The following is a 12,988-nucleotide window of genomic DNA, read 5'->3' as shown; positions in this document are numbered from 1 at the left end:
TCACCTCTCAGACATTTGTTATCTATCGTCTATCTAGTGCCGTTCAAATTACTCATACGCTGTAGAATAATTAAAAGGGAGGGTTTGCAGCTATGCTAGCGGCTCTGTGAAGTTGCATTAATGTCTGATGGTATTCACTGTCTTATTTACCATGTTAGCATGCTACAAGTTGCTCATTGGTAGTAAACACAAAGTACAGCGGAGCCTGATGGGAATGTCTTTGTTTTCTCAAGTAGATGAGATCAGATGAGTCATGGTGGATTATCCTAAGGGGACCATGAATATTTGTACAAAATAAAATGGTAATCTATGAAGTCAGATCAGCCTCAGTATTAATGAATGCACACAGAAAAAGGTACTTTTTGTGAAATTCTACTATAATGATGTAAAACAAGAAATATTTTGTGTGCATTAATATTCAGACTTATAGTCCTATAGTTGTTGAGACATTTCACTCAAATGTCAAGCTTGTGATGCCACTAGAGTAACCATCAAAAGATTACCAAAGTCATTGTGATTCATCCTCTGGGGACCGTGAAGGTTTGTATAAACTTTCATGGCAATCCATCAAATATTTCATTTTGAAGTGTTGAAAAATGGTGCGCCAACCACCAGCACTCTGCTAGCACGGCCAAAAACATTATACAGGTGTCGGTCATCGTAAGGACTCACAGTTCATATTCTGTTGATCACATTAGCATTCATTACTGCAGATATTTCTTTTATCTGTCTGTTTTAAATACGGTCCTGGAGGGGGCCATCATATCAGGCCCTGTCTTTAACTGGCTGCTTCTTGCTGCATGGTCAAGATTTCCTCCAAGGTTTTGAACAGGTCACGCTCGAGCTCAAAATGCGAGTAAATGCAAATGAGCCACAACAACATCCTGAGGCTTTTCAAAGTAGCAGGTGTATAAGAGACACAGCTGGAGCCAGAGAGAGAGAAAGAGAGTGACGTCCATATTGATAAGCCGTGATGCATGTGCTCTTTATATGGAACTTAACATAGCACTTGAAACATTTCATCAGTCTACCAAAGCTAGTTAAAGTCGTTTTTTGAGGGTTTGTTTCTTCTTTCTTTGTATGAATTTCCAGGTTTACATTAAGGTTTACTAAAATTCTAAGAAATGGGTGGTGCTGAGCACAAAATGCCATCAATGTGTTATTTCACAGTGTTTTTAAGCCTGATGTACCTTCATTTACATATTATCACCACACATATGCCAACAAAGACCTCTAGGCTCAGAAATGTTGATGAGTGACGCAAAACGGACTCAAGCAAACTTAAGGTCTGAATCAGTCTCGAAGGCCGAAGGCATGTTTTCCACAAATTAGGCTCGGAGTTCGTGCTAGCCAGTACTTACAGGTACCTCTCTGCTGAAAATGTCTCTGAAAATGCATTTCAGAGACATTTCTATCCATCCATTTAACAGAGCAGGACAGGCATCCTGAACTTCCTCCAGCTCCTCCCAGGGGTTCCCTCGGCGCTCCCAGGCATGCTGGGAGCTGTGGTCTAATCACATGTGAGCCCTTACTGACAGGAAGGAGACAGAGATGAACTCAGATGTCAAGTGACAGAAAAAGGTCATGTTGCCTTTTAATATGATTTCAAAAATATAAATATAATAAATGTTAAAGCTTCAGCTGTTGTTGATTGTGAATAGCAGACATTTAATGTAGAACTTTTAGTTAAATGCAATGCCACTGTGCATTATCCAAGAGGAGAATAACTCCACATGTTTGATATTGAACCTGTACATAAACATTGATTCATTTGTTGGGCACTTCAGTCTGCAGTCTGAATCATTATCAGAAGTGGACCGAGCGCTCAGTCCACTCACAATTATCAGAAGTGGAAGAAGTAGCAGCGAGATATGGCACCACAGGCATCATCACTAATTTAAGACTATATCCACTTCTTTCTTTTTTTTGAGTTAGTGAATTAAACAGTCATTTTATTAAACTTTCAGCATATCCTGGTACCAGTCTTTAGAGTAAATGGCAGAAGAGTTGTGTTAATATACTCAAGCAAATCCCAAAATCTGTGATGTTGCCATACAGCCGTCTTTGTAAAAATGTATTTACATGCATAATTCGTACATGAGTGAGGTTACATAGCATGCATGAGTTAATGTACGTAAGTAACATACTTGTTTAACTCAACCTAATCAAGTCGTTTTGTTTCCTAAACCTTAACAAACTGCAACCACTTCACAATGTTAACCAAGTGTTTACTGGCAAGCCTTTGTTTATTATTGGCTAACATGACAGCCGTATTTGTCGAGTTGGGAGTCACAAGAAGCTATAAGCCCCTGTAGCAGTGCAGAGTTGATTATTGCCACTTTAAATTTCAGGGTTTCACCAGCATGGCAAATGAAAGCACGTCTCGCGTCCTCACACCAATAAACACCAAGAACTGAAACGCTCATCGCGTGCATCGACATCACCTCGATAGCTCAAGCATGCGTGGCCTTACAGATGGAAATGAGTGGAAACAAAGGTGTTCATGGCTCTTTTAGAAGCTTCAAAGTCAAAATGAAAAAATTCAGCTGGCAAACAGTGGCAGTGGGAGTCGTTCCAAGAGAGGCAGTGCTTTGCTTACTACACAGGCACGGAGATCTCTGAAGGATTACACAGCCGACTGTCAACGGGGGGTACAGAGCTCAGGCTTAAGGAACCAGAGGATTAGAGTACAAGGGCTTGGAGTCTCGTGTCCAACCCGAGATAAGACAGCAACTCGGTACATCAACCACAGAGGAGGATGCGTTCACACGACGAGCGCCGAGACACAGGGTCACCCTGGCCACTTTATTTACTCTGCCAGTTCCTGTGAAGGTCTTCATCACAAGTTGAGAGAACAACAGGAGAATAATGCATCGCCTGTCTTTGTAAATATCTACTCAAAGCAATTATCAATGTAGTAAAGAACAGGGAAGGGCCAAGCACCTCTTGTCCTCAATAATTCCTTTATAGATGTCTTTAAATCATTAATGGTCACAGCTCTGCACAGCTGATGAATGGGTTCAATTTAGAGGAAATCATGAATTTAATTAATTAAAGTAATTAGAGGCAGTGCTCGTCCGTACATGTGGAGACCTTACGGCCCGAGGTTCTCTGAAGGCTTTTGTCTTAATCACGACAGGGATGTCAAATAAAAGACGGGGGCTTGAGGACAGTCGGAGGTGTGACAATCGCGAGCCTTGGCTCTCTCCCTCTGCACAGCGAAGGGCCAAAGGAGCAGTTTGAGGGCTCATTACAAGCATAGAGAATGTAATGTCAACCCAAGGCCACAGCCCTTGAATTTACTACTCACCAGTCCTATATCCAGCTGTCATTGTTCCTGTCTAATTCATGAGAGCGGATCAAGGATGGGATAGTCATTTAATTCTGGAAATGAAAAAGGTGTTCTGGCTTAGGGAAAGTCGATCCAAATTATTTTTTTTTCATCAGGTGAAGATTTGGTGTCGATTCTCTTCTGCTTTGTGGGTTTGAATTATACATAGTGGCCACTTTATTAGATACACTTGTGCACTCTACCAATCCAATGCAATCTACTGCAGCAGCCCTGCCATAACATGTACCTTTGATCAATTTCTGTTGACATCAGCCGTGTTTCCATCAACTTGTACAACATGAATGTATTTTTATGCATGTTTTTGAAGTATCGTATTAGAAAAAGGTTGATGGAAACAGCAAAATTATAAACAAAAAGTTCCTCAATTATGTCAGAGTTTTTATGCTTGCTTGAGGTGGTTTTTGCCTTGTTTGAGAAAGAAACACCTTTTCTGAATAAGTTCTGATGTAGCAAACATTTAATTCACGACTCATTAGCTATGTCTGCTCTGAGAAAAGAAGAAGAAGAAGGAGAAGCTGTTTCTGCTGTCGTAAACTTTGTGAAGACCACTCTGGCCGAAGCAACTGCTTTTGTTTCTTCTTCTTCTTCTTCTTCTTCTTCTTCTTCTACATTTTTGGTGGTTGGCAAACATCTGGTTTTGTTTCCAGTTCGCAAACTCTTCTTTTTTTATTACAGCCGTGTAACGTTGCCTGTACCACCAGCCTTTGCTGAAACTGCACTTTGGGCAGCCTTGTTTATTTGCTCTAAATCAATTACGCATCTACTTTGAATTTTCTCTTTTTGTGACAATGCAATGGAAACACAGCTGTTGTCAGAAATATACATTTGTTACTGAGCTCAGGTGTTTCTAATATTTTGTCCTTCCCATTTAGATGCTCGAGGAGGGGCAGAATATTAGAAATACTTCTGAATATGATGCAGTCCAGTCCAACACTATCACTTACTGTGAGGTCAGTGATAAAACATATAATTGAATTAACAGTGACGACGGTGTGTAAAACATTACAGGTGTTATAAAAGTCGACTTTATGGCAGAACAGCTGTTTTGGATTGCAGTGGGTTGTGCAGGTGTACCTATGTGTAGCTTGAAAGTAAAAAAAAACATTAAGCATAGAAAACAGCAGGCAGTAACTTTCTTTAAAAGTGCTGTAATTCATTTTCACTCAGCAAAGGCAAAAACCCCCAAAACCAGTGAATTGAACTCTACGCCGTAATCCCTGCTTATGTGAAACAGTGGGGCGCAGGTGTGAATGTGCATGAATACAATCACCCTAATGAATGCTGCCAGCTTTGAATACTCATGAAGGCATTGCTGAATTCCTGGGCTTAAACAAAGGGTTTTAATATTTTTAATATTGTTTTTCTAATGTCTGTATGATGCAATCAAATTTCCAGCTCACAGGTTTGGTTTCTCCTCCAGTCACATGAAAATATATTTGCGTTGCTGCATACAGACGATGGCCCTTCATTTGAAAACAGATGCAGCTTGTATTAATAAAAAAGTTATAAGTCACATTCTGGGTCACATCCCACAATACAAATAGCTAACGAATTTGCATCATAAGTGTGCACTCAGGAAGGAATATTGTTCTTGACAGTTGGGCGCAGCCTGTATATCCAAGTGGCTGAAGAATACCTGTCTCCCCTTCAGATTAAGCATGCCACATTTATTTTCATTACTGGCAGATGACAGTTGCTCACCCAAGATGCAGAATTGATGAGGAAACCTGTTTTGTACGCAGCTGCGGGGGAATAAATAAAACAAAATGTGGAGATCGGATCCATCACGTCAATGAGGATGGACAAATATTGAAGGGACACAGACAGGGCAAATTGAGTAGCAGATGACAGCCCTGTGGAGCAGAAAGAATCTGCTCAGGGTGTTTTATTTTGACATGCAGCTCACCCTGCTGGTATTACCTCTCATTCTGACAATACGGATGTTTGTTGGATTCACAGGGCAAACAACCAGAGGAAGAAGCTAAAAAAAGAAAAAGCCTTCAAAAGCTGTGCTCTATCTGAGTCCATATTGAATGTTAATTTACAGCCTGGTCTGCCAAGCGCTGTGAGAAGTGATTTTAACTATCAACCTGTAATAGAGATTTAGACGTTGCCTGAGTTCTCTTTCATACAGTCATCCTTTGACCTTGGTGTTTTAAACTACCTGTAATATAACCTGTCATGACTAAGAGGTGATGATATAATCTGGGTGTCCTTCTACAACCGGCTTGGTGATAACTTCTCCAGCTTCACCGAGCTTTTTTTTCCTCTCCGTTATATCGTCCACATCCAGGGCCAGAGCCTGTTAATTCTGCTTTATGACCAGAATGGAGGACTCTAATCTTCAATTTCCATGATCACTTCATTCTGTAAAAGCCTGTAAAATACATCTCATGTTAGAAAGTGAGATCTTTATTAGGATGTTTTCTCCAAAATAAAGAATCACCAACTTGTAAGACAGCACTTTCTGTCACATGCTACAATATAGGCTCAAGCTCGGCCAGATGTGTGCTGCTAGCAATTAAAGTGAAATACTCCAGCATAAACCGGCCATTAATCTGACCAACTGGAAGAGGGGCACTCATGGGAAATGTCAAGTCAAGTCAATTTATTTAGAGAGCACACTTAAAAACAACAAACGCTGGTTGAAATGCTTTACAGAGAGATTAAATGATGGGATTATTCGATCGATGATTAGGTTTCAACAGAAACACAGGGATGATCAAATAAAAACACAGACATGAAGCTGCGAATCATGAGACGAACAGCATTGTGAGTTTGTTACGGCATGTCTTCATGGTGACAATTAAGAGGCTACAGAAAACAGATGGGTCCTCAGGTGGGTTTTAAACGTATCAATGGAGGGAGACGATCTAGCCGTTGGTGGAAAAATACTCCATAATTTATGGCCAACAACTGAAAATGCTCGCTCACATTTGGTTTTTAACTGGATGTGGGGTGCCGTGGTGCCTTTTTATTTTCAAGGTCATTTTACCAACGCCTATTGTTGATGATTTCATCGCTGCCGACTGTGTAGCAGGCGTCAGCTTTAAGACCAACCCTGACGTACAGTCTAACAGCAAAAAATAGCCTGAATCGTAATGGTTGTTGGCTTTTCCTCTCTATTATTGGATGGATATCAATTCTTTGACGTGAAATTACTTTGCCTGAAACAGACTCCGTAACCAATAAATGAGCCCAGTTGGAGCCACGAGGCTCATTTATACCATAATGAATGACCTATTGAAATTGATTGGCAGTGATTGTCACTGATTATGTTTTCTCTGTGAAATCTTCAAACGCTTTTCTGCATTACCTTCCACACCACGGCTGTCAGCTCAAGTCACATCAGCCACGTTCTGTTGGTACATTTAAAAAGAAATGCACGAAGAGTCATGTCTGATGTCTTCTTCTTCTGCCTCGGAGGAAGAGTGGGAGAGGACAATACAGTGCTGCACGCAGAAACAACAGTTGTCAGTTGTCAGCAGAGTTTACAGTCGAGTTTGAAAACAAATTTCCTTCTTGTAAGATGGGAGGAAGTTTTGGGGATTTGTGGGGCACGACGGGGCACTAAAATGAAATCAGGCCTTATATCTTGAGTTTTATCAGCACTACTCCACAGCGTAATGTGTTTTTTACTCAGACTATGGTGATATAACTATGTGGCATCATTTCTTCACTGAATGACAGTCTAACATGAAATACAACATTAATCAATGTCAGATTCCTTCCCTCTCAATCAAACCACCGTCGCTAACTGGTTAAGTTCGGAATGGGAATCACAGAGCATTCAGGGGCAGCGCCACCATTTTTGGAGCATAGTATACTGGCTAGCAAAGGAACAATATATTACAAAACTGAAGTGAGGTAATGATATGGCTAGCTAATGCTATGCTAGCTGAATGCTAACAAAACACTGAGTAATCATGCTGAATTAATCAAGCGGTATCTGTGTTGTTAGCCTATCGTATATTCATTCAACATGTGTTTTGTGTTGGTTCAGCAGTTCTTTTTGACACCTAGAGTAAACAGCCAACAGATGGCGCTCTTACCTTTGTAAATGATTTTACGGTTACCTACATAGTATGTCTAATTTAAAGTGCCTACAGTATGTAACATATCTCCCTGTTTTTCTAAAAATGAGAAAATGTTAAAGTTGTAGTCACACATTTACTCATTTTTCACATTTGTTGTTAGCTCACGCACCACAGCGCCTTAGCATGAGCTAATTTTTGTTTGTTTGTTGGTTGGTTAGTTGTGCGATTGGCTCTCACAGCCCGCCACCGAGTTGTACTGGTTGAGACTACCCAGCTAGAGGGTTAGTGGCGGTGTACAGGTACAGTGGATGGTGTTGTGTTAAGTTAGCATTGTGGCTAACAGATGCGCGTGTTACCACATGAATTTGTACTTGGTACGTGGACTTAGTCGCTGCAATATTTATAATAGTTTACATTAGCACAGGAAATGATTCTCAGATGACAATTTAGCAATAAGCTCCTCCACAGTTGAAATTTTGGCTCCCCCCCCCCCCCCCCCCCCCCTTTTTTTGTAAGCAAGAACCAGATATTTTTCATTTAGGATTTAACCAAGAGAGTTTCATGCTGATCCAAGCTATAGAAGTGCAATCCTGTCTTGCGTAATGGCCGTAAAGCTGAACCCCAAACTTTGATCCACATGAGTCATATAACATTGTCTATGGGGACAAAGAATGGGGCTTTTAGCTTTAGCTTAGCTCAACTCTCTCGCTGACCAGAGAAGAGGTGACCAACAAGAAAAGAGCGCTAAAGCAACTCTGTGATTGCACTATTAACTTGATGGCCAATGAAATGACAGTTGTTGCTATGCAGATTTGATGTGTAGGACGGAATTGGAATAGCGAGTAGATATCACATTCGTCTGAGCTTTAGCAGCAGCAAATTTACATGTAAATTAAGGTGAAAATCACCCTTTGAAATCTGCATGATTTATTAAATGAGGGGTTTTCAAATTAAGGTGTTAAGGTGTTAATCCAATGCCTAGATTAGTTTTTGCCTTCTATGAACCTCTTATATATCTTAATAACACCATGAAACGATAATTAAGGGATTTGTCAAATATTTCAAATTAATGTGTAAATTAAGGAAAAGCCTAAACCCCCTTAAAGTATACATTATCTGTCAGTTAAGGGCTTTTTGACATAGGGTGTTTTCTAAAGGGGTTTTCACTTTAAAAAGAAAGTGATTAATTATTTTTGAATTAAGGGATCGCTGGCTAACAGCCAAGTATCTTTATTCACAATTAAGGTGTTACTGTGGGTGTATGTTTTCAGGGGTAAATTAAGGACTCATTTATGGTGATTAAGAGATTCCATTTCATATGTTAGCAGGATTTCAGGCTCAGCATATCTGTTTTTTGTTTTTTTTTGATAGATAACTTGCATTGTTTTGGTTAATTCAGTTTTCCAGAAAAGAAAGCGTTTCACTTTACTATGAGCAGTACAATTCATCCAAACAGAAATGGAATACTTAATTAAACAAGGAGATCTGCCTTTCACTGTGTGCTAGCGCCAGAATTTGACAGAGCATCATAAACAAACAACACTTGAGATGTTTGTGCAACAAAACCACTATCCTGCCTCTCGCCTTCACATATCATTTTGTTTTCATGGTTACATTTTTCTCCTCTGCAGATCAACAGCGGCAGTTTGTGGACCTTAAATCAGTAACTGGGTGGGTTACCATCTGTGCATGTTAACACAGACTTTAACTGGAAAATAAAATAGTGAGAGTAAATTCAAAAAGTGGAAAAATGAAGGAAAAAAAATGTTTTCCCAACTGTATCTTTCTCTAGAACTTTGTGTTATAAAATTCTTTAATCTACAGAGTTTTATTGAGCCCTAATTAGTGCACCACAAAAACGCAGTGTCCTCCTGTGACATCGCTGGAGGACAAATTCAAACTCTTTGACTCTTCTAAAACCAAACAAAACTTAGCGTTTTTTCAGATCAGGATGATATGAGATGCATAATAATTGAGCTTCTTCTTTTTTGTTGGTGGTGAAATGCCTCCTTTCACACAGCACAGATTGGTCGCAGAGCCCATTTGGCTGCTGAGTTAGAATCAACAGATTGAAGTTACCGGAAAAGATGCTCCTAACTGATCTGCAGGAGGCAAATGGAAACAATGGCGATGAAATGATAACTAAAGGCTAGGAGTTACACTTTAATCCGGCTGCAGCATCCCTGCAAATGATGGCAACAAGGGGAAGTGTTGTTTGTTTCACAGCGTCTGAGGCCGAGAGCTAGTACACAGCACATGTCACATCTTTTGGTGCTGCTGAAGGTTTCTGTGAAAAACCGCTTTAAACTCAGGCATTTTGTATAAAAATGAAGCTCAAAGTTTAAGTAAACACCAGTCCCAACAAAGGAAGACAGTGTCATGACTAATGTCTAATGAGATTATTTATCGCCTCAGAAGTTACATTTTCATTGCTTTCTCCCTCCCCCGCCTTCAAGTAGAATCGGTCACACACTCTGTTGATATGATGACTGTTTCCACATTTAGCTCTGTTTGACTAGTCTTCTGGATGTTGTCTTGGAAACTAATGAAGGGCTGTCTGCCTACAGGAACAATGGTGGTGCAAGTGGCAGCCACTGATGCGGATGACCCAACGTACGGGAACAGCGCCAGGGTGGTGTACAGCATCATCCACGGACAGCCCTACTTCTCGGTGGAGCCCAAGACAGGTTGGTGCAACATATGTTAGAAGGCAGCGAGGGAGATTTAATGCACAGATATGGCCGCAGTGTGTCATTTAAAGGTATTTTATGCAGGGTTTTCCTAAAAAACGACATATAGCCTCACACTAAAGTAATCCATCTCAGTCATCACTTTTGCCCCCCTAAAACTGTGTGTGTTTATCTACCCTCCGCCTGTATTTTCTTCTTATTTTGCTGAGGATGTTTCTGGGCTGCAACCTTTGGGCAGGTGTGTATAGCCTCCAGCCAATAACAGCATACAGGTGAGGTTGAGACTTACACGCTGACACTGTAATCTGTTTCATCTGTGTCTGAAGCTCAGGAAGCTCCACAACAGTCTCCTGTCTGGACACAAAAACTATGAGCTAATGCTGGCTTGTTGACTGCTGTCTGTACCTCGACAGATTACTAATTGTCGCAATTACGTTATTGTCATGACACGTAATTATTGTATTACCGTGAATGTTAGTGAACTAGACTGATTTTTTATTTATTTCCAAGATATCTTTTTTATTTAGTCTTTAGTATTCAATGTTAAAGACAAATCATTTCTATAATCAAGCTTTCAAGGTTTACACAAGTTGAATTGCAACCACTGCGGCCCTAAGTGGCAATAATAGCCACATTTCATTTTTCTTTATACTTAGTGCCACTTTATTGGGAACACCTGTACAGTCTTAATTTAATACAACAGCTCTGCCATTAATTATACCATTATGAAGCTCATAATGTTCAGTTTTTGTTGTTAGAAATGTGTAAATTCAATTATATGTTCATTGCCAAGGTCATAGTTAAAGGTGGTGTTGTACTGGAGTGCCTTATATTAAAAGTTGCTTTAATTCTTTTATGCATAAGGAAAGCAGAATATTAGAAACACCTCTGAATACAACAATCATTCATCCAGCACCATGACCTCAGTGTTAAAAATTTAATGAACACCTCTATGCTAGTGTCAAAAGACTGAACATTACAAGTATTATATAATCATTTTTATGGCACGACAGTTGTATTGGATTGAATTAGACTGTGCAGTTGTACCTAATAAAGCGGCCACTGTGTGTACTTCCCAACACTCTGGTGAGTTAGTAGCTTTAAAAAGATCATAATTAATTCGACCTGATTGAGGGCCAGCGGAAGACCTTCAGAAATGTGTCTAAATGTGTACTTCTTTTTTGATATTAATGGTAAAACCTTTGAAATGATTATCTGAGATTTTCTGATTATATAATGCAGTGCAACAGTAGCTCAAGCAGAGAAGAGCCATAAAGTCAGTTAAGTCAGCCACACAGCAATGTCTGTGTAAGGTTTGCTAACTGTAGCTAACATATAAGCTACTGTTCATACCGAATCAAGTCAGACTGTAGCAGCCAAACCTCTGAGTTATGTCAAAAGTTACACCGTGTGGCTGTAAGCATTGCTCATACTGGAATCCACCAGACTTAAGTGTCGTGATGCTGACAGTAAAAACACCAGTGACACTTTTATTTTGCAATCAACAAGCTAAAGCACTGAGTTTCCAAGAAAGCGGCTGACATCCAAATTTTATCATCGCTTGGCACAATAAAGATAACAGCGATCAAATTAGGGAACGGTTAAAAAAGCCTGAGAAAACGGGTTCAAATAAACAGCAAAGTAAGATGTGAGGTAGTTTGTTGACTTGGGGGCCGTTTCATCCTGAGAAGTGCCGAGGCAGTCCTCGCTACGTCTTCATAGCTGGCTCATTAGCCACTGCCCTGCCCAGGCTCGGCTACTTCATGCACAGTTCTCCTGCAAGAAAACAGCAAAATATGGGCCATCCCATAATATTAGGCTCCATCCTCCAACACATACATACACGCTGGGATTTTATGAATGTCGTTCTAATTCATGAACTGGTGAAAGCCACTGCAATGTGGGGATTTATGTCGTTTATTTTTCACACTCAGGCAGACACAGAAATAGGAGGGAAGCTCAACAACAATAATTCCTCGGTGACCTGTAAGGTTCACTGTAAACATTCAATAAGCCTAACCATCGCAAGAAAATAGAGCATTCCAGAAAAATGAATGTACATCACAAGAAAGGAAATGACTTCGCACTGTGTTGGCGTTATGGATGTGGTGTCTGAGGAAGAAAAGATATGAACATCAACATTTCAGCACACTTAGCTGTGAAGTCTGCACAGTATCACAGGATTTCTATGTTGTTTTTCACTTTCTGGAGACCTTTGACTAATGAAGCCTCCTGCTGAAGCTTTCATTAGGGAACATTTCCATGTTTCCGTGTTTTGGGGTGAACATTTACATGTTTTATACACTCTAAATGAATAAGTTCCTCATGGATACTCTTTAAGCTCCAACAGTTCCACTGGGACTTCTCTGAGGCTGTAAATCTTTGATTTTCTTAGAAGCTAAAACTACTGTGGGCTAATTAATGTGTTAAAATGCTGCAATCACCTTCCTTAAAATGAGTTTGGTTTGGAACTTGGGAATTTGTGCTTCAATGTTTTTCTCAGTTCCTTTCTGCTCAGATGGTGATCAAGCACCAGACATGCACGGGTGTTGGTAGTTTGGATCCTTTTTTTAAATTGTAGTCATTATTTATGCAAAAAAAATAAATAAATAAATTAAAAAAGGCTGGAAATGTGGCTGGTTTAGTCCAAATTTAGCCCTAAGACAGATCATATTGGTGAAGGTGGCTGTGTCACTCTTCATGTTTACATTGTAAAAAAAAACCCAATCTAATAGATATTTTAAAGTTTCTATATGCTTAAAAAAATCCCTCAAATCATTTCTTCTTTGTCTTTTAAATGAACTGAAACCAAATTTCCTGAACATTTCAGAGACTTTGAGTGAAGGTCTTAACTTGAAGTGTCTCATTTCCCCGACCTCAGCAGATTCATGTGCAAATGAACCTGTAGT

The 12,988-nt window shown here is 39.9% G+C and overlaps 1 protein-coding gene across 1 annotated transcript in view; it reads left to right on the top strand.

Moving 5' to 3' along the window:
- The window catches only part of cdh7a (cadherin 7a), a 101,410-nt gene that overhangs the window by 44,061 nt on the left and 44,361 nt on the right, over positions 1–12,988 (top strand). The window contains exon 4 of the mRNA XM_070985769.1: positions 9,957–10,076. Coding sequence (XP_070841870.1) covers positions 9,957–10,076 — 120 coding nt within the window. The remainder of the gene's footprint in view (positions 1–9,956; positions 10,077–12,988) is intronic.

Source organism: Chaetodon trifascialis, chromosome 18 (assembly GCF_039877785.1).
Source record: "Chaetodon trifascialis isolate fChaTrf1 chromosome 18, fChaTrf1.hap1, whole genome shotgun sequence".
Taxonomy (NCBI): Eukaryota; Metazoa; Chordata; class Actinopteri; order Chaetodontiformes; family Chaetodontidae; genus Chaetodon; species Chaetodon trifascialis.
This window is presented reverse-complemented; position numbering and strand designations above follow the sequence as displayed.